Below are 23,432 nucleotides of genomic sequence, written 5' to 3' on the forward strand. Positions count from 1 at the left end.
CCCGCTTGGCTGTTACTATGGTGATATAGAGAAAATGTATTAGGAAGAAGTGTGAATCACCTAATATGTGGTATGTATTTGGATTTTCTTATTCATCCTGGAAAATACCTTCTTTTAATTGAAAAAAATTAAAACATTAAAGACAAAACCTATAAAGAACTACATTAAAATAGTTTTTGATCTACATTTGAAGAACAAATATGCTTTGTATCTGCTGCATCTTAAAATACTTTTTATTTAAGTGATTTCTTGGATGTGAAGAATTAAATACATTATAATACATAAAATGGTTTATTTAAGAGTACAAAATTGATAATTTGTAGCAAAACTCCAATAATATTTAAATATCCACATTTAAAAATTTTTTAAATTCTAATTCGACAGCAGAATGCATTATACTTCATATTGCACATATGGAGTACAATTTTTTAAATATCTAGTTGTATACAAAGTATATTCACACCATTTGTGTCTTCATATATGTACTTATGGTAATGATATCCATCTCATTCCATCGTCTTTTCTACTCCATGCCAACCTCCCTTCCCCTCCCACCCCTCTCCCCAATTTAGAGTTCATCTATTCTTCCCATGTTCCTGCTCCCTATCTCATTATGAATCATCTTCCTTATATCAGAGAAAACATTTGGCATTTGGTTTTTTGGGATTGGCTAACTTCACTTAGTATTATATTCTCCAAATTCACCCATATACCTGCAAATGCCATGATTTTATTCTCTTTTATTGCTGAGTAATATTATTGTGTGTGTATGTATATGTATGTATGTATGTATATATCACATTTTTTAATCCATTCATCAACTGAAGGCATCTAGGTTGGTTCCACAGTTTAGTCATTGTGAATTGTGCTGTTATAAACATTGATGTGGCTGTGTCTCTATAGTATGCTGTTTTTAAGTCCTTTGGATATAGACTGAGGAGTGGGATAACTGGGTCAAAAGGTGGTTCTATTCCCAGTTTTCCAAGGAATCTCCATACTGCTTTCCAGATTGGCTGCACCATTTTGCAGTTCTACCAGCAATGTATGAGTGCAAAACTCAACTCAGAGTGGATCGAGGACCTAGGAATTAAACCAGAGACCTTGTATCTAATAGAAGAAAAAATAGGCCCAAATCTCCATCATGTCAGATTAGGTCTCTACTTCCTTAATAAGACTCCTGTAGTACAAGAATTAAAATCAAGAATTAATAAATGAAATTGATTCAAACTAAAAAGCTTCTTCTCAGCAAAAGAAACAATCAGTGAGGTGAATAGAGAGCCCAAAGCTTAGGAGCACATTTTTACCACTTGCACATCAGATATAGCACTAATCTCTAGGGTATATAAAGAATTCAAAAATCTAAACACTAAAAACACAAATAACCCAATCAATAATGGACCAAGGAACTGAATAGACACTTCTCAGAAGGTAATATACAATCAATCAATAAATATATGAAAAAATGTTCAACATCTCTAGCAATTAGAGAATTGCAAATCAAAACTACTCTAATATTTCATCTCACTCCAGTCAGAATGGCAGCTATTAAGAATACAAACAACAATAAGTGTTGGCAAGGATGTGGGGAGAAAGGCACACTCATACAATTTCATTTTGTTGAATATGGCTTTCCAGTACCATTTGTTGAAGAGGCTATCTTTTCTCCAATGTATGTTTTTGGTACCGTTGTCTAATATAAGATAACCATAATTATGTAGGTTTGTCTCTGTATCCTCTATTCTGTACCATTGGTCTACCAGTCTGTTTTGGTGCCAACACCATATTGTTTTTGTTACTAGTGCTCTGTTATATAGTTTAAGGTCTGGAATAGTGATGCTACCTGCTTCACTCTTCCTGCTAAGGATTGCTTTGGGTATTCTGGGTCTCTTATTTTTCCAGATGAATTTCATGACTGATTTTTCTATTTCTATGGGAAATGTCATTGGGGTTTTGATTGGAATTGCATTAAACATATATAATGCTTTTGGTAATATGGTCATTTTGACAAAAGTAATTCTGCCTATCCAAGAACAAGGGAGATTTTTCCATCTTCTAAGGTCTTCTTTAATTTCTTTCTTTAGAATTCTACAGTTTTCATTGTAAAGGTCTTCCACCTATGTTGTTAGCTTGATTCCCAAGTATTTTTTTGAGGCTATTGTAAATGGAGTAGTTTTTCTCATTTAACTTTTAGAGGATTTGTCACTGGTATACAGAAATGTCTTTGATTTATGAGTGTTGATTTTGTATCCCAATACTTTGTTGAATTCATTTACTAGTTTTAGAAGTTTTCTTGTGGAATTTTTTGGGGGTCTTTTAGGTATAGAATCATACTGTCAGCAAATAATGCTAATTTGAGTTCTTCTTTTCTGATCCATATCCCTTTAATTTCTTTTGTCTGTCTAATTGCTCTGGCCAGTGTTTCAAGAATTATGTTAAATAGAATCGGTGAAAGAGGGCATTCCTGTCTTGTTCCAGTTTTTAGAGGGAATGCTTTCAATTTGTCTTCATTTAGTATGCTGTTGGCCTGGGGCTTAGCATAGGTAGCTTTTACAATGTTGAGATATGCTCCAGTTATCCCTAGTGTTTTGAACATGAAGGGGTGCTGTATGTTGTCAAATGTTTTTTCTGCATCTATTGAGATGCTCATTTGGTTCTTATCTTTAAGTCTATTGACGTGATGAATTACATTTATTGATTCCCATATGTTGAGGCAATCTTGCATCCATGGGATGAACACCACTTGATTGTGGTACACTATCTTTTTGGTATGTTTTTGTATTTGATTTTCCAGAATTTTATTGAGAATTTTTGCATCTATGTTCATTAGCGATATTGGTCTGAAGTTTTCTTTCTTTGATGTGTCTTTGCCTGGTTTTAGAATCAGGGTGATATTGGCCTCAAAGAATGAGTTTGGAAGTGCTCCCCCTTTTTCTATTTTCTGAAATAAATTGAAGAGTATTGGTATTAGTTCTTTAAAGGTCTTGTAGAACTAGGCTGGGTATCCTTCCTGTCCTGGGCTTTTCTTGATTAGTACACTTTTGATGGTGTCTGCTATTTCGTCACTTGAAATTGATCTGTTTAAATTGTGTATATCATCCTGATTCAATTGGGCAAATCATATGACTATAGAAATTTGCCAATGCCATCAATATTTACTATTTTACTGGAGTACAAGTTTTAAAAATAATTTCTAATTATCTTCTGTATTTCTGTAGTGTCTGTTGTGATATTTCCTTTTTCATCATGGACGTTAGTAATTTGAGTTGTGTCTCTCCTTCTCTTTGTTAGCATGGCTAAGGGTTTGTCAATTTTATTTTTTCAAAGAATCAACTTTTTTGTCAATTTTTCAATTATTTCTTTTCTTCCAATTTCATTGATTTCAGCTCTGATTTTAATTATTTCCTGTCTTCTACTGTTTTTGGTGTTGATTTGTTCTTCTTTTCTAGGGCTTTGAGATGGAATGTTAGGTCATTTATTTGTTGACTTTTTCTTCTTTTAAGGAATGAACTCCATGCAATGAACTTTCCTCTTAGAACTGCCTTCATAGTGTCCCAGAGATTTTGATACATTGTATCTGTGTTCTCATTAACTTCTAAGAATTTTTTAATCTTCTCCTTTGATATCTTTTGCAACCTGTTGTTCATTCAGTAGCGTATAATTTAGTCTCCAGGTGTTGGAGTAGCTTCTATTTTTTATTTTATCATTGATTTCTAATTTCATTTCATTATGATCTGATAGAGTGCAAGATAGTATCTCTACTTCTTTGTATTTGCTAAGAGTTGCTTTGTGGCATAATATTTAATCTATTTTAGAGAAGGAGCCATGTGCTGCTGAGAAGAAAGTGTATTCACTTGGTGATGGATGAAATATTTATATATGTCTGTTAAGTTTAAGTTATTGATTGTATTATTGAGTTCTATAGTTTCTTTGTTCAGCTAATTATGTGCATCCTGAACTCCTTCTTTGTAATTTTTTCTTGGAAGATATATCCAGTGGCGAAAGAGGTATGTTAAAATGTTAAAGTCACCCATAATTATTGTGTTGTGGTCTATTTGACTCTTGAACTTGAGAATTGTTTGATGAATGTAGATGCTCCATTGTTTGGGGCATATAAATTTATTTTTGTTATGTCTTGGTGATGATGAATGGTTCCCTTAAGCAATATGAAATAACCTTCTTTATCCCTTTTGATTAACTTTGGCTTGAATTCTACTTGATATGAGGATGGAAACCCCTGTTTCCTTTTGCAGCCCATGTGAGTGATATGATTTTTCCCAACCTTTCACCTTCAGTCTGTGGATGTCTTTTCCTATGAGTCTCTTGGAAGCAGCATTTTTGTTGAGTCTTTTTTTTTTTTTTAAATCCAATCTGCCAGTTTATGTCTTTTGATTGGTAAGTTTAGGCCATTAACATTCAGGGTTATTATTTGAGGAATGATTTGTATTCCCAGCCATTCTTGTTTATTTTTGGTATTTAACTTGGATTCTACTTTGGCTGATTTTTCCTTTAGTGTAATACCTCCCTTTGCTGATTTTCATTGTTGTTTTTCAATTTCTCTTCATGGAATATTTTGCTGAGTATGTTCTGTAGTGTAGGATTTCATGTTGTATATTCTTTTAACTTTTGTTTATCTGGAAGATCTTTATTTCATCATCAAATCTAATGCTTAATTTTGCTGGATATAAGGTTCTTAGTTGGCATTCATTTTCTTTCAGAGGTTGATTTATGTTGTTCCAAGATCTTCTAGCTTTCGGGGTCTGGGTTGAAAAACCTGCACATAATCTAATTGCTTTCCCTCTGTATGTAATCTGATTCCTTTCTCTCATGGCTTTTAATATTCTCTCCTTATTCTGTATGTTAGGCATTTTTATGATAATGTGACTTAGTGTGGATCTGTTGTGACTTTGTACACTTGGCATCTTGTAAGCCCCTTGAATTTTGTTTTCCAATTCATTCTTCATATTTGGAAAATTTTCTGATATCATTTCATTAAATAGATTGCTCATTCCTTTTTTTGTAACTCTATGCCTTCCTCTGCTGGGAGCCATTAGCCAAGTAGGTATGACAATTTCCTTGCCAGCGTACCCCATGTTGCTTAGTGGAAGGACTCGTGGAAATAGGACATTTTGCAGTGACATTGCATCTAAGGTGACCTTGCTCAAGGACCAGGGTGGATCCGGGTTTAGGGCGTTCCCGGTTTAGGATAATCCGGGTTTAGGGTGGTTCCAGGTTTAAGGTTATTCCTGCTGGGAATAGGGCGTATCCTGCTGCCTGAGTTCCCCTTGAGTTCTCACGGGATTCAGACAGTATTTTTTGGGAGACAGAAGCCCAGTGGGGGTGGATTTGGGCAGAGAACGTGGATTTCCCCAGAATGTGATTGTAGACGGCTGGTGTGAGTTCGGGAATAAAGAGTTGCTGTTTGAATCTACAAGCTGTGTGGTGGCTCGTGATTTTGTGCCCAGCCAGACTGCGGCATTCCTCTATCCCAATAATTCTTAAATTTGATCTTTTAATGCTATCCCATATTTCTTGAATGTTCTGCTTATTGTTTCTTACCATTTTCACTATGTGGTCTACATTCTTTTCAAAATTATATTTTTTTTTCTTCACTGTCTGAGGTTCTGTCTTCCAAGTAGTCTAATCAGTTGGTGATGCTTTCAATTGAACTTTTAATTTAGTTTATTATTTCTTTCATTTCAAGGATTTCTTTTTTTTAGAACCTCTATCTCCCTATTGAAGTAATCTTTTGCTTCCTGTATTTGTTTACGTACCTCTTTATCAAAGTGATCTTTTGCTGCCTGAACTTGTTCTCTTATATCATCCTTTAATTTTCAGAACATTTTAAATTATGTGTATCCTGAACTCCTTCTCTGTTATTTCTTCAGCTGTGCTGGCTATGGATTCTAAGAATGTGGTTTCTTCATTTATTTGGGGCACCTTCTTTCCTTGTCTTTTCATATTGCTTGTGTGTCTTCCCTTCTAGCACTGTGGATCTGAGGCATTACTGTATTTACCCTATAGGCTTATAGTTACCCTGTAGGGTTCCAATACTTCTCCTTTGAGGTTAAGAACAATGTTAACAGATCCCAATATAAATAATGTACACCCTAAAAACAAATATTCACTATTAAGATGTTTACAGTTTGGTCATAATGTACAGAAATGGTGAATTCAATTATTATCTACAATATGTTCAGTAGGTTTGTAAAAGGTTTTACAGTTTCTGATGGTGGACAAAGAACTGGAGAGAGGAGTAGAATGATATACTGAGGAGGTAGGAGGTGAAGATATAGAGTTATTATATCTTAGGAAGTGTGAAAGAGAAATCTAAAAACCAAGATTAGAAGCAGGAGAAGAGAGAGGAAGTAATTTTGGGTAGACAAGTAAGTGGGAAGACAGTAGAGTTACATAAAAAAAACACACATATATAAAGAAAAATTTAAAAAAAGTTCAAATAGTAAAAATTGGCGGAAAGAAAAAAAGAGAAAACAAGAAGAATATACAACACAACTGTAACATACTATTCAGATGTCCCAGTCCTCAAAATCCTACTTCATGCAAAATACTTGGTTTCACATATGTTGGGTATGTGAGGACGGGAGAATAGAGAGGGAGAAGGAAAAACAAGAATCTAGAAGGGAGAAATAGGGATTGTTTTGGTTGGAGGTCAGTATCTTTCCTGCTTCCCTTCTCATCCAATAGGTGGGGTAGGTCGGTTACCTGGTATCTCCACCCTCAGGATGGTGAAGGTAACCAGGGCGGTAAGGCTGGTCTTGGTTGGAGGGGATCTGGAAGTGGGGTGTGGCTCCTGCAGGTCTCTGATGGGAGACTGCATCTCAAGGATCTCTTTTTGGGCCTACTCATGTGATGTGAGCACCTGGTCTTATCTTCTTATCTCTCCTGAAGACCTCCCAGTTCCTGGTCTCTGTGTTAACCTCTAAACTTTACCACACTCATCCTTTCCCTTTCTACTTCCAAATGAGGACCTTTCTCTCCAGGGCTCTTTAGCATGGCGCTTTGGGTGCACTGCACACCTGCCCTGCTGAGAGCTATTTTGTTTTGAGCACTCATTGTGTCTGGTTAGTGGCTATTGGGGAGAGGGGGGAGTTAGAAACTGGGTACCTGGCCAGCTACACTTCCATACTGGGAGTTGCCCCCCCCCCCCCAAAGATGGTGATGAAAGTGACCAAAGATTGAGGTGATTGCTTTCAGCAATGGGCTGTCGAGTTGGTGAGGGGAGCTGGGCGATGGCGTTGGATGATGAGTTGAGAGATGAGCTCTGTGCTCTGTGGTGTGCAACTTGTGGCTGTCGGTTGACTTCAGAGCCTGTGTGAAATTCTCCCTTGAGTGCAGGCAGGCCACGGAGCTTAGTATCTCCGCTGCTGCGGTGTCCCAAGATGAAGGCGACCCGGTAGATGGGAGTCCACAGGGGAGTGGCAGCCAGAGTTCCTGCGCATGGGAAGCTGCCAGGTGTCCTGCATGAGCGTCTGATTTTTTGCTCGAGTGGGTGGCCGGAAATTATGTGTGAGTGCTGATGCCAATGGTGATCCCACTCAAGTACCCAGTACTCCTACTTGGGCGAGTAGTTGGGAGACACACTCATATGCTGCAGAAGCTTTTTAATTTGATGTAATCCCATTTGTCAATACTACTTTTATTCCTGAGCTATTAGAGCCCTATTCAGGAAACTGTTACCTGTGTCTACATCTTTAAATGTTTCCTCTATGTTTTTCTCTAGTAGTTTCAAATGTTCAGGACTTATATTAAGGTTTCTGACCCATTTTGAATTGATTTTTGTATAGAGGGATATAGTTGGAATCTTCTACATGTGGATGTCTAGTTTTCTCAGTATTATTGCTAAAGAGGCTGTCTATTCTTCAATGTGTTTTGATGCCAGTTTTGAGAACCACATAGTCATAGATGCATGGGTTTATTTATAGGTCCTCTAGTACATCCCCTTGGTGCATTGGTGTTTTTATTACTGTCTCTCTGTAGTATATTTTGAAATTTATTATTGTGATGTCACCAACGTTGCTGTTTTTGCTCAGGATTGTTTTGGCTATTTGAAATCTTTTTTGCTTTCATTTGAATTTTAGGATTATTTTTTCTAGTTCTTCAAAGAATGACCATCTGCACTTCCAATTTGATATTTTGATGGAGATTGCATTTAATCTGTAGATTTCTTTTACCAGTATGGCAATTTTGGAGATGTTAATTCTCCCAATCTATGAACATGGAGATCTTTTTGTCTTCTTGTGTTTTCTTCCATTTCATTCTTCAGTGTTTGATAATTTTCATTGTAGAGTTCTTTTGCTTCCTTGATTAAATTTATTCCTAGGTATTTTTTTAGGCTATTGTTCATGGGGTTGTTTTACTGATTTCTTTCTCAGTGAGTTATTTATTGCTGTATAGAAAAACTACTAATTTTTGTATGTTAATTTTGTAGCCTGCTACTTTGCTGAATTTGTTTATCAGTTTTAAGTTTTTGGTGGGATCTTTAAGTACCTTCTAAGTATAGAATCATGTCATCTATAAACAGGGGTTATTTGATCTTTTCCTTTTCTATTTATATCCCTGTTATTTCTTTTTCTTGCCTGATTGCTCTGAAAAAAAATTTCAAATACTATATTGAATAGGGGTGGTAAGAGTGGATACATTGTCTCGTTTCTTATTTGGGGAGAAATGCTTTATTTTTCCCCATGCAGAGTGATGTTGGCTATGGCTTTGTAATATGGAGCCATTATGTTTAGTTGTGATCCTTTTTTACCTAGTTTGTTCAGGACTTATCATGAATGGATGTTGAATTTTCTCAAAGACTTTTTCTGCATCTGTTGAGATGACAGTGTGGTTTTTATCTTTGATTGTATTTAAATGATATATTGCATATAATGACTTATGTGTATTAAATCATCCTTGCATCTCTGGAATGAAACCAATTTTATCATAGTGTATGATCTTTTAAATAGATTGTTGAACTTGATTTCTAAGTATGTTACTGAGGATATTTAAATCTATGTTTATCAAGGATATTTGTCCCGAGTTTTCTTTTTCTGTGTGTTCTTATTAGGATTTGATAGCAGAGTAATACTGGCTTTATAGAATGAGTTGGAAGGATTCCTTTTATATCCATTTTAAAGAACAGTTTGAGGAGCACTAATGTTGGTTCTTTAAAAATCTGGCAAAATTCAGCAAGAATTCAACCAGTCTTCTGATTTTTCTTTTTTTGGGAAACATTATTATTACTAATTCAGTCTCATAGCTTGTTGTTGATATTTTTAGGTTTTTAATATCCTCTTGATTCAATTTGGTAGGTCATATGTACATAGAAATTAGTCAATTTCTGTTTTCTATTTTATTGGAATATGTTCTTTCAAAATAGTTTCTCATAATAATCTGTACTTTAGTGGTATCTGTTATAATATTCCTGTTTGTCTCTAATTTTTTTTTATTTTGGTCTTCTCTCTCTTTTGATTACTTTGGCTAAGAGTTTGTAGAACTTGTTTGCTTATTTATTTATTTAAAAAACCATCATTTTGTTTCATTGATCCTTTGTATTGTTCTATTTTATTTAGTTTATCTCTGATTTTTACTATTTCTTTCCTTCTATTATGTTTGGTTTTGCTTTATTCTTGTTTTCTAGGACCTTAAGGTTGCATTATTAGCTTATTTATTTGAAAAAGATCTCACAGTTGTTTGTTTTTTAAGTAGGCACCCATAGCTAAAAATTTCTCTCTTGGTACTATTTTAATTGTATTCCACATATTCTGATATGTTGTGTTTCCATTTTTGTCCAAGTCTAGGAATTTCAGAATTTCCTCAGATTTCTTCCGTGGCTCATTTTTGTTTGTTTGGTTTGTTTTTTGTTTAAAAGCCTATTCTTTAATCTCCATGTCTTAGTACAGTTTCTTTTTTTTAATTGGTTGTTCAAGACATAACAATGCTCTTGACATATCATATTTTGCCGCAGTCTGGCCTGCAGCAAACTAACTGGGGGGTGACGAGGAACTTGTGAAGGTTGATACAGCTGGAGTGGGAGCTGTTTATTGTAGGACAGTAGGGGTATATATACATAATTACACACAGCTTATCTTAATTAACATAAACTAGATACAGCAGTCAACCAATAAGGAATCTCCACACTTAATGACTCGCTGGCGTTACTTCACAAACCACTCCCTCTGGCAAAATGCCAGGCGCCATCTTGACTTGTTTACAGACCCTAACAATATTTCATACATTTGATTCAAATGGGTTATGAATTCCCATTTTTACCATGTGTACAGATTGCAGAATCACATTGGTTACACATCCATGTTTATACATACTGCCATACTAGTGTCTGTTGTATTTTGCTGCCTTTCCTATTCCCTTCCTATCCGCCATCCCCTCTCCTCCCCTCCCATCTTCTTTCTCTACCCCATCTACTGTAATTTATGTCTCTTTATATTAATATGAAGCTTATCCCAATATTATCTGGAAAGTTGAAGGAAATTATTTTTGTTTTTTGTTTGTTTTTGTATTTGTTAAGACTTGCCTTATGGTATAACATGATATACTTTGGAAAATCTTTGCCATAGTGAGGTGAGTTTCTTGTAGAAAAACAAAATTGTTGGATCTTTGTTCTTAATCTAATCAGCCAGCCTGCATCTTTTAATTGGAGAATTAAGACCATTTACATTCAAGATTATTTTAAAAAGGTATGTACTAATTCCTGTCATTTTGTTGTTTTTCTTCTGGTTGCTTTGAATACCATATATTCATTTCTTTCTTCTATATCCATCTTAAGAGTTTTAATGGTTTATTGAGTTAATAATGTTTATTTCCTAATTCTCATTTGTTTTTCTACTCTTCTAGAGTAGAAAATAATTATTCTAGTGAGATTTATTCTTCTCTGTGCTTTTGTGATTGTTTATCATGCTTTATATTCTGAGTACAGAATTCCTTTAAGTACATTCTGTAATACTAGTTTAGTGGTCATGAAGTTATTTAGTTAATGCTGATTTTGGAAGATCTTTATTTAGTTTTAACTATTTAAATAATTTAAATCATTATTTAAATAATAATTATATTATTATTATTATTATTATTAAAATTATTCTGAAGGATAATTTTGCTTGATGCAGTAGTCTAGGTTAGAAGTTATTTTCTTTTAGACTTGCTGTCTATCATCCCATGTCTTCTTGGCCTTTAAAGTTTCTGTTGAGAAATCTATTATTCTGATGGGTTTGCCTTCATACATGACCTGGAACTTCTCTCTTACAGCTTTCAATATTATTTTTTTGTTTTGTATTTTGGGCAGTTTAATTATGTTTTATTGTGAAGAGGTTCTTTTCTCATCATGTCTATTTAGGTTTCTAGATGTCTCCTGTTCCCAGGCATCCATATCCATCCCAAGATTTCAGAAATTTTCTATTATTTCACTGAATAAATTGTTTATGTCTTTAGCTTTTACCTCTGCTCCTTTATCTGTACATGGGATCAGTACATTTTGGTCTCTTTTTTTTTGTGGGGGCGGGGGCGGGTACTGGGGATTGCATTCAGGGACACTCAACCACTGAGCCACAACCCCAGCCCTATTTCATATTTTATTTAGAGACAGAGTCTCACTGAGTTGCTCAGTGCCTTGCTGTTGCTGAGTCTGGCTTTGAACTTGAGATCCTTCTGCCTCAGCTTCCCAAGCCACTGGGATTACAGGCATGCACCATCACATCATCTACATTTGGTCTTTTATTCATGACCCATAGGTTTTGTATGTCCTGTTCATTCTTATTGTTTTTCCTGATTTTTGTCTGAATGTATAATTCATCAGGTTTATCTTCAAGTCTTAATATTTTTTTATATCACTTGATCTAGTCTGTTGTTGAGGCTTTCAGCTAAATTTTTTATTTGGCTTGTGGAGCTTTACATTTTTAAGATTTATGGGTTTTATTTTGTTTCAGAATCTCTGTCTCTTTTTAAAATTGCTCTTCATATCCTTAATTTTCTTCCTTAACTCATTAAACTGTTTATTGATATCTTCTTTAAATTCAATGATCATTTTAACATCATTTAAAAAATTCTCTGCCATTTCCTATACTTCAGTATCTTTAGAATCAATTATTCGAGAGTTATCAGATTTTGGAGAAGTCATGATGTCTCATTTTCTTGTGTTTCATTTATATCTAAGTTAATATTTGTCTATCATTGGGATTTATATATCTTCTATTTTTATGTGAAGGCCTTCTTAGAGAATAGCCTTCTGATAATTATGTGCCCTAGGTTATCAGTTTGTTGTGTACTATTGAATTTTATTACAAATGTATTTGGTAGTATAATTTTCCCATGGCTTTGCTGATTGTGATTGGTGAGATTGGATACAGTGCATACTATTTGAACTTGAAGGACCTGCTTCCTCTGTAGGTCTTGAAAGAATAGGGGTCCCCCCATAATTTAGGCTGGTGTATTGTAGATAGCATAGTATACTGGGTGCACCTTCTGTGGTAATTCTTCCTGTTTTGTCAACAATGTGGTATCCACAGTAATTGTGTCATTATTATCTGTTGCTATGGGATTGAGTTTTCAAAAGTGGGACCTCAGAACCCTTCTTTTATGAATACAGAAGGCTGAGTCATTATTCGGGGACGGGGGCTTCTGTCTCTTCAGGCTATTTATTTATTTATCCTAATTTAAAGCATTCATTAAGGTTTGAATGAGACTAGGTCATGGTTGGAGTTTCTCTCAACTATGCTCTGAGAGTATCTCAGAGACAAAGCCCCTACCCACATGCTTGGGGTGCCATGCTTGAGTCAGAGCTCCACTCACAAAGAAGAAAAAAAACAACAATAATAATACCCACAATATAAAAACAAACCAAATATCAAAATACAGTAAAAATAAATTGAAAACAACTGCAACACCTTAGTAATAGAAAAGAACGGGACAAATATACTACAGAATAAACTGAAAAGTTAAAAAAAAAAAAGCAAAATTCAAAAAGAAGGAAAATGAGAGAGTAGAAGAGAAAGAGAAAATCCTATTTAATATAATAAAAATAAGATTAAAAGGTCATGAAAAACAGCAAAATAATATAATATAGAATAGACAGAGGGGAAAATATGAGTCGAAAATTCTTCCTAGCAGAGATGTGTGTTTGGATTTGAGAACTTATTTCCTGACATGTGCATTCTTTCTCCAGAGGCCCTTATCCTGCATGCCTGGTGATGTGGTTGATTCCTGAGCCACAGAAGACCTTTCTTATTAGCTGAGATTTTTGGCATTATGTGGGCCATGCCAGATGGCTATATATTTAGCCCCATGGATTACAATCTTTGCTCCTAGCAGCATGGAAAATGTCCAAGGCTGGTGCACATCCAGGATGCTTCAGAGTGTGGGGGGAATAGTCAAACCAGCAAGTTCTGCACTGGAGATGGAGCCACAGAAATTGAGCAGTTTGCCACCATTAGTCTCAGCACTCTCAGACCTCATTCCTTCATGACACTACTTATGACCTGATAAAGGTCATCTAAAAAAATACCCCAAGAGTATATAACATGATTAATGATGATTCTATGAAAGTATTCTTATTAAATACTAGAATAAAACTGCTATTACTTTGAGTATTACATTTAAGTTGGAGGTTTTATTAAATGTGAAAAATAATAATGAAAATAACAAATGGTAGATATGAAGAAAATAAATTTGGAGTTTCTGCATAGAAAATTAAAAAACATAAAACACTGGAATTAATGTTGGCAAAATTGCTTATATGATTGACATGCAAAACAATTTCTATTTTTAGGGTAATAAAATATCTATAATTATAAAGAAAATTAGTTTGAGCTAATCACATTGTCTATGTAAGATTTAATATTAATTAATTTTTTTTAAATAGACACATCTACCTTGGATTGCCAGCAGCACTAAGAGGATTAAGTTTTATTCCTGCCTTTTTGATCCTGATTCTTTTGAGAAAGCGTCATCTACCTGGTGAAAATGACCCTTCAGGAACTGAGCTTGCAGTGACGAAGATTACAGAGAAAGAAAAAGAGTGCAAAGATGTTCAACAAAATTCCAAGGTTTTGAATGACGAAGAAATGAAAACTAAACTATAATGTCCTATTCTATCAGCCTTCCCAGAGGTGGAAAACACAGTATAAAACTTAATTGTTTAAAAATCATTAGAGGTTCTGCAGGTAACTTTTCTTATCTTTAAGAACTTGCTCATGGTGAAAGTGTTCACTATATGTCTGAAGGATCAGAACAGCACTTGAGATGTTTTAGAGGAGACATTTATGACAACCACTAAACAGGATTTTAAAGCCAGCTTTACTTTTTATGTTAAAGCAACAATTTCTCTTTTAACTCATTCAAAGAAAGGGTCTGTTTTCTACGTCTCCTTTTCCAAATAGTTCTAAAATTTTTCTATTCTAAAAATCTATTTAATGCTATCAAATTTGTATATTGGGGTTATTCAGAGACTGAGATTTTCATCCTTTCATGTGAACTTGAAATATTTTATTCACATTGATTACTTTCATGTGAAGTAAGCCTACAACTTTTTAGTATATTTAGTAATTGTTCTTTGATATTTCTATTCATTCCAGATATGAATTTTCAAAGTAGATTGCTCATTACTATGTCATCTTTTGTTATCAATTCTCTCCTTTATTACTCATGTCATGTATTTGCTAATTTTGTTCAAAATACTGACAAACATAATCAGGTTATTAAAAGTTATGTAGTGAAGATGGTTGGAATTTTTTCAGCAATTTAAATCCAACAACTCAAGTCTTTTTAAAAATAAGTATCTGAATGAAAGGATAGAAGGACATTATGAGAAAAATAGCTCTTACAGACCACTTGTAGTACCAGATATTGTCAAAGGACTATTTTCCCAGGTTCAGGAGGCTTTTGTAGATCAATGTTTGTTATTGATTGGATCCTAAGTTAGAACACAAACATTAATTTCCAAAACTTATTTGGGAGAATGATACTTTTGAAAAGTAGCTTCTTTTATGAAACTGAAGTCAATAAAATTCAACATATCCATGAAAAACTAAACCTGTTCATGTTATTTTTAATTTATGAGTAAAAATAATGAAAAGATTTTAGAGGTACATGAAAACTTTTTAATAATATAGGGCTCTGGTTCAAAACAGTAAATGAACATATTCGTCTACTCCTCATTCTTCCTCCATTTTAAATGAAAGTCAAAATCCCTAAAGGTAGAGAGATTGTAGGAAAGAAGGGTGGGAGAAGTGGGTGTCAATACACTATGATAATTTGTGTTGAATATAAAGGAAATGAGAGTATCCATAAGGAATAGAGTGGAAGAAGGTATAGGAATTTTAAATGCAATTAGAAGGAACTGGAACTTAGGTAGGAGATTCTGAGTTGGTAACTGGACAGTGTGTTATTATAAGAAATATATAGGTGCCTGTTACTATAACAAATATCTAGGATAAACCAACTTAAAAGGTTGGAAAATTTGATTCACAGAATCAGGAGTTTCAATCCATGGTCAACTGATGCTATTGTTATGGGCCTTTGGCAAGGGAACACCTCAGGAACCATGTTGAAAAGAAGCTACTTACCTTGTGTTATCTAGGAAACAAAGAGACAGGAAGGATTTAGGGTCCTAATAGCTCCTCCAAGGGCACAACTCCAATGACCTAACTTCCTCCCACTAGGCTCCACCTCTTGAAGGTTCTGCCACTTAATATTATCAAACTCAGGACCAAGTTTTTAACACATGGGTCTTTGGGGGACACTCCGTATCCAAACTACAGCAGAAAACAAGCCTCTTAATTGAAGGGCTTTCTACAGAATTTTGTAGACCAATATGACTTCTTAAATGAGTGTGTCCTTTAAAAAGAAAGAAACTGAGATGACAAAGACTGGGTAGAACAGGTTAAAAGTTAAATTTTAAGCTTGTGATTTTTTTCAGACTTCACACACCTGATGTATTAAAAGTATCTGAGATTCAAGACAGAAATAGTGTTGAAATATGAGAGAGGATCTAAAATCTATGGATAAGAGGTGTATAATTTTGGAGTTTGTATGACTACAGAAGTGAAGTGTACTATTACAGGTTTATGACATGAAATCTGGAATGGCTTTTTTTTGTATGTGGGAAAAATATTCTGGAAGCTGAAATGAAGAACAAGGACTTTTACCTGGATAGTTGTGAGAAAAAGTAAATAGCACCTGCATGAGAAGGTTTTGAGGGGAGCAAATTTTTCTTAGATGTGCACTGGTGAAGAGAATGTTCATTCAGGAGTTTGAGTACATACAGGACTGTGAGGTCCTGAGGACACAGTGTAAAAAGTGAGTGAGTACTTAGAATTCTGGGGTTTCTTAGATGACTTACATGAACAGGAACAAAGAATAAAAATGAGATTAGTTCTGATGAATTCAAGGCAGATAGTGTTGATGACAATGTGAGGGTCAAAATTAGGAGGAGTGGCACCTAGGTCCCCTCATGACCCTTCATCATGGAGGCAAACTAAAGAAAAAGAAATTTATTGGGAACACCTTGATCCCTATTGAGAGGTTTGACATGATCAAAGAAAGCTAAGTCTTACTCTGCTCACAGTTTACCTATTTGAATTTCTTCACTGGAGCATTATAGCTCAGAGAGACATGAATCTAGACCTAGTGCTTTGGGTTCACTCCTAACCCCTCATGGGGGAGATAATATTTCATGGGGGAGATAGCACAGGGTCCTCCCTTGACACTTGTTTGACATTTCTCCCTTGATGGGAGCAAGCAGACCAGAGAGAGTGGGTGTTGGAGTGCGTGGGGATCTCTCACGACCTTTGTTGTGGCATCTCTGAGGCCTCAGAAGTTCTTGTCCTGAAAACTGGCATTATCCCATAAGAACAGAGATTATGTCACAGAAGACATATTTGTAGAAAAGCTACAAGAGAACAGGCCAAGAGAAGTCTAGGGCTATAATTTTCTTATCTAATATTGTAGAGAAATCTAAAGTTAAATAGTATTAGAAGTAGTACTTTATCTATCTATCATCTTTCTATTATCTATTGGTACTAAGGACTGAATTTAGGGGTGCTTTATCACTGGGCTACATCCCTAGCCCTTTTCATTTTTTTTTTATTTTGGGGCAGTGTCTCACTAAATTGCTGAGGCTAACCTTGAACTGGCAATCCTCCTGCTTAGCCTCCCATGTCTCTGGGATTATAGGTATGTTCGACTGTGCCTGATTAATGTATGTTATATAATTCTAAACGTAATCAATATTTACAGGATCTTAAAAAATTAACTTTGAAAATCAAAAGTTGGGGAAAGAAATACAAAAAGAAGAAGGAATAACCATTCCTCATAGTTATAACATAGATTTAAATGTTTCTTGACAAATTAAAATTTAATGGGTACATATGTTAACATTATGAAGCTCACTAGCAGAGGAATTAAAAACAAGACTACTTAAAAGAGATGTCTCTGGGACATTAGACTCATTATGAAGAGGGTCAAAGAATAAGGCATTTGTCTTTCAATTTTAGTTTCCTATATGTTCTTTGAGGTTTTGAAATAATATTTCATAAAAAGTTAAAACAATAATAATAAAATGAAACTCGGTCTCCAAATTATTAGATTTTGAGGATCTCTAATGAGTGTTTATGGAACAATTACTTTCTCATTTCAATACATGGATATATAGAGGATGTGTGTTTTAATGGTGTATACCTGAGGAAGGTAGTAACCAAGTTATAGGCAATAAAGTTCAAGAACAATTCAAGTTGGTGTCATTTCATTAGAGTCAATAAATATACAATGAAAACAGTTACAAAAAAAAGTACTAGGTAATTTCATACACTATGGATATGTGGTGATTTCCTGCTTTTGCATAAGCTACCAATGCAAGTGTTGATGGGAGATGATGGAGAGAAAGAAAAAACTCCAATTCTTATTGAGGGAATAACAGAACCAAATACTACAATGTTTTCTTTGCTGGTGACTGTAGTTGTAGTGGGTATAGTTTAAGCCAATGAGATATTGGCAGAGGTCTGCAAGTTGTTCTGATCTAAGAAGACTAAGCTTTCTGAGGAGACATTTTGCCCTTTTTCCTTCTTCCTTCCTGAACTGTGGATGTTAACCATTTAGAAGCAGCAGCCGTTTTGCACACCGGAGGCAATAAGTACAGGTATGAAAGAACAACATGAAGGATGGGGTAGCAGGAAGACAGCTGGAGGCTGGACACCCAGTGCAGGGCTAAACACCATTTTAGGTTTATAAAATTTGAAGCGAGAACTTATATAAGAAAAAAAATCAAAATTATGAATACATAATGGGGTTAAAAAGTAAATATTAACTTAGAATGAGAAAAAATATAACAAATTCCATGTGATATGTTTCAGGACACAATCATGACCAAACAAAATAAAACAAAACAAACAAAAAAAACCAAACCTACACCAAACTTAGTTAAATAGGCTCTATTAGAAGCTTTGCTGTTGATGTAGGGAGTGAGAAGACAGTATCTGCTATACCATTTCCAATCTACCTTATACTGTATGTCCTAGCCAGGAACCAAGATGAAAAAGGATTAAAATTAGTGAGGATAAAAAAAAAGTAAAATATCAGTGGCATTACAGTTTGAGTATGTAAAAAATCCAAAAGTTGCTACAGATAAACTATCACAATTAGTAAGTTAATTTTAACAAGTTAACTAGCTACAAAGGCGTACAAAATCAAGTGTATTTTTGTCACATATCAATACTTAGAAAATAATACTAGTAAATCATACTACTTATGTAGCATAAAACACACACAGGTTCCTCCTTCCAGCGTACAGAGCGGAGGGTGGCGAGGCTCATGTAGCCGCTGGCGTGAGTGGGGCGCTCTGGCTACTGCATCTACTTCGACCCAACTGGAGCGAACCCAACTTCAAGAACAGGCATCCGGACCGAAGAAAGAAGCAGAAGCTTGCCAAGGAGAGAGCTGGGTTTTCCAAGTTACCGACCTTAAAGATGCTGAAGCTGTTCAGAAGTCCTTCCTTGAAGAAATACAACTCGGCAAAGAGCTGCTAGCCCAGGGTGAATATGAGAAAGGTGTGGACCATCTGACAAACGCAGCTGCTGTTCGTGGACAGCCACAGCAGTGGCTGCAAGTGTTACAGCAAACTCTTTCACCACCAAGTGTTCCAGATGCTTCTGACTAAGCTCCCAACAATTAGAGAATTGTGAGTGCTCAGAGCTTTGCTGAAGATGATGTAGAATGAGAAACGAATGTCAACATAATAAAAAAAATGTTAAAAATTCTTAACTTGGAAGATGAGCAGCTCTGGGGGAATAAGGGTAAATGTGTTTGTTATAGACTGCCCTACACTGAAGTCTACCAAAGTTGTTGTTTTCTTTGTGGAGATCCATTCATTTGTTTCATTTATTTTTCCTAGTGAAAATTGTATTTTGATAGAGCTTTTCATTTTATAAATACACTATAAGTTACTAAAATATCACAGATTGCATGTATTCCTAAGACATGCAGTTAAAGTGTATGCATGACAGAGGTTTCTTGGGCTAAAAGCAGCCAATTCTCAGTTTTAAAAGTTAGGCAAAAAAGTGTGAAGAGTGCACATTTTTAAAGCTAGTACATTTTACTATAAATCAGCAAATTGGATAGAAACTTTATTGTTTGAGAAAATGGAGCATTAAATCTTTGAGAGTTCATTTCATCTCTGAAACGTGAGGTATGCTACTGTGCTGTGTTAACTTTACCTCCTGCCTCTGTATCAGTCCTAAAATCTTTTATTTAAATTAGTGGGCTTCTGTCTTCTGGGTATTATATCCTTATTTTAAGTATATGGGGTTGCAGATGGCACCAGGAGTTAGATCTGTGTGCACCTGATGTTACCACATGAGCTTTGCCAGTTTGTGTCTGCTCACTTTCCTTATTCATAGAAAGAGAGAACTGGTCTGCAGATCCCTTAAGTGTCCCTTTCTGTTTGCAATTCACCTGAGTGTATTTGTGCAACCAGGCCTTGCATTTTTTTAATATTCTGAATTTTGCATGCTTGCCTGAATTAGTATTTCTGAATTGATCTTTTTTAAATGGTATGACTGTCTTTGTTTTCACTGAGACTAAATAGTTTTGTCACTACTGTGTAAATTAATCTGAAACTTAACTTTTTAAGTAACTGGAATGATCTGCTTGCAAGATTATTCCTTTTTTGCTTTTATCTTCAGTGTACCTCCTTAATTCTTCAGCATGATTATCTTGTGTGGTGAATGAAGTATGATCTTGTGACTAAAGACTTGGGAAGACTGGGGCTGGTCGGACCTTTTATTTTCAAATAGTAGCATATTATCTGAGTCACAGACTCAGATACTACTTTCAGAAAGGTTGCACTAATTTGCAGTCCCACCAGCAATGTATGAGGACTCCATTTCAGAACTGAGAATAAAAAAAGATCCTTGGTACTTAATGGCAAGCACACACACACACACACACACACACACAAAAATCAAAATACAATGAATAAATCTTACAACAGGTATCTAACAACTCTACCATCAAACTATACAACATTATTCAGAGAAATTAAGACTTATATCATGCTCCTTATTTGAATAACTGACATCCTTTTAACAAAGACAGTCATACTATTTAAAAATCCTGAAAGGATGTCAGTTCTTCAAATATTTATCAATGGGTTCAGAGTAATTTCAAGCAAAACCCTATTACTTTTTAAAAAGTTTGTTACAACTGATATTAACATATCATTTTCACTAAAAATCTATAGTTTAGAATTCACTCTTGGAATTATACATTCTATTGGTTGGCACAAACTTATAATCATATGTATCCACCATTACAGAATCATATAGAAAAGTTTCACTGCCCTAAAAATACTCTGTGCCAGGAGTGTTCATCTTTCCCCCCAAAGTCTCCAGCAAGTACTAATATTTTTTATGGGTTCCTTACTTTTACCCTTCTCAGAATGTCACATGGTTGGAATTAGTATGTAGCCCTTATAGATGAGCTTTAATTTTTTTTTAATTAGCTATATATAACAATAGAATGCTCTTTGACACATCATACATATATGGAGTATAACTCCTCATTCTTCTAATTGTACATGATGTACACTCATACTGGTCATGTAGTCATATATGCACATGGGGTAACAATGTCTGATTTCATTCTACTAACCTTCCTACCCCTATACCTTCTCCCTCCCTTCACTTTCCTTTACCTGATCCAAAATACCTCTATTCTTCCCTAGCCCCCATTGCCAATTAGAATCTGCATATCAGAGAAAACATTCAGCCTTTGGTGTTTTGGGATTAGCTTATTTTGCTTAGCTATTCTCCAGCTCCATCCATTTACCTGCAGATTGGATCATTTCATTCTTCTTTAATGCTGAGTAACATTCAATTGTGTATATATACCATAGTTTCTTTTATCCATTCATCTGTTGAAGATCAGCTATTGTGAGTTGAACTATAAACATTGATGGGACTGTGACACTATACTATGCTAACTTTAAGTTCTTTGGGTATAAACCAAGGAGTGGGATATCTGGGTCAAATGGTGGTTCTATTCCAAGTTTCCTGAGGAATCTCCATACTACTTTCAGTAATGGTTACACTAATTTGCAGTCCTACCAGCAATGTATGAGGGTACCTCTTGCCTCACATCCTCACCAACATTTTTTGTTGCTTGTATTCTTGATAATTGCCATTCTGGCTGGAGTTGAGATGAAATCTCAGGTAATTTGAATTTGCATTTCTCTAGTTGATAGAGATGTTGAATAATTTTTCATGTATTTGTTGATTGATTGTATTTTTTCTTCTGTGAAGTGTCTGTTCAGTTCCTTTGCCCATTTATTGATTAGGCTATTTGTTTTTTGAGTTATTTATATAACCTGGAGATTTATACTGTATCTGAGGTGCATGTGATAAAGATTTTTCTTCCATTATGTAGGCTCTCTCTTCATGTTATTGATTGTTTCCTTGCTGGGAAGAAGCTTTTAGTTTGAATTATCCCATTTATTGATTCTTAATTTTACTTCTTGTGCTTTGGGAGTCTTGTTAAGGTAGTCAGATCCTAAGTCAACATGGTGAAGATTTGGGCTTACTTTTTCTTCCATTAGGTACAGGGTCTCTGTTCTAGTGCTTTAGTCTTTGATCCACTTTGAACTGAGTTTCATGCATGGTGAGAGATAGGGGTTTAATTTTATTTTGTTATCATATGAATTTCTAATTTTCTCAGCACCATTTGTTGAATAGGCTATATTTTCTCCAGTGAATATTTTTGGTTCATTTGTCTAGTATGAGATAACTATATTTATGTGGGTTTGTTTCTGTGTCTTCTATTCTTTACCATTGGTTTCTGTGTGTATTTTGGTGCCAATACTCAGCTGTTTTTGTTAATACAGCTCTGTAGTTTAAGGTCTGGTGTTGTGATGCCTCTTGCCTCACTCTCCTTGCTAATTTATCACATCAATAGAATCAGATGATTATCTCAATAGATGCAGAAAAAGCATTGACAAAATACAGCACTCCTTCATAAAAAGTTTTTCCCTAGAAAAACTAGGGATAGTAGGAACATACTTCAACATTGTAAAAGCTATCTATGCTAAACCCCAGGCCAACATCATTCTAAATGGAGAAAAATTGGAAGCATTCCCTGTAAAAACTGGAACAGGACAAAGATGCCCTCTTTCACCACTTACTTCTATTCAACATCATCCTCGGAACTCTAGCCAAGGCAATTAGACAGGAAAAAGAAATTAAAAGGATACAATAGGAAAAGAAGAACTCAAACTATTACTCTTTGCCATGACTTGATTCCATATATAGAAGATCCAAAATATTGCACCAGAAAATTTCTAAAACTAGTAAATGAATTCAAAGTAGCAGGATATAAAATTAAAATACGTAAATCAAATGCATTCCTTTATATCAGTGATGAATCAACTGAAAGAGAAATTAGTAAAACTACCCCATTCACAATAGTCTCAAAAAAAATACTTGGGCATCAATCTCACAAAAGAGGTGAAAGACCTCTACTATGAAAACTACAGTATACTAATGAAAGAAATTGAAGAAGACTTTAGAAGATGGAAATTTTTTCTATGTTCTTAGATAGGCAGAATTAATATTATCAAAATGGCCATACCACTGAAAGCATTATAACGATTTAATGCAATTCCTATTAAAATCCCAATGACATTCTTCATAGAACTAGAAAAAGCAATCATGAAATTCATTTGGAAAAAATAAGAGACCCAGAATAGTCAAAACTCTAATATTTTTTGAAATGTGGAAATTGACAAAAAATTATTTTATCCTTTATATTGAACATAAAGGGCCAAGAAAAACCAAAGCAATCTTCAAGAAGGACAAAGGTGATGAAGTCTACTATCAGAAGTTAGGAACTATAAGGCAAAGTAATTAAGGCAGTATGGTATTGTCATCCCATCTCCCATT

The 23,432-nt window shown here is 34.8% G+C and overlaps 1 protein-coding gene and 1 pseudogene across 1 annotated transcript in view; both read left to right on the forward strand.

Annotated features, from left to right (window-relative positions):
• The window catches only part of Slco1a2 (solute carrier organic anion transporter family member 1A2), a 65,908-nt gene extending 51,384 nt beyond the window's left edge, over window positions 1-14,524 (forward strand). The window contains exon 15 of the mRNA XM_027934244.2: window positions 13,871-14,524. Coding sequence (XP_027790045.2) covers window positions 13,871-14,090 — 220 coding nt within the window. The 3' untranslated portion in view covers window positions 14,091-14,524. The remainder of the gene's footprint in view (window positions 1-13,870) is intronic.
• A 3,344-nt stretch (window positions 14,525-17,868) lies between these two features.
• On the forward strand, window positions 17,869-19,219 carry LOC114091622 (mitochondrial import receptor subunit TOM20 homolog; annotated as a pseudogene).
• Window positions 19,220-23,432: the final 4,213 nt, after the last annotated feature.

This window comes from Marmota flaviventris, chromosome 3 (assembly GCF_047511675.1).
Source record: "Marmota flaviventris isolate mMarFla1 chromosome 3, mMarFla1.hap1, whole genome shotgun sequence".
Classification (NCBI taxonomy): domain Eukaryota; kingdom Metazoa; phylum Chordata; class Mammalia; order Rodentia; family Sciuridae; genus Marmota; species Marmota flaviventris.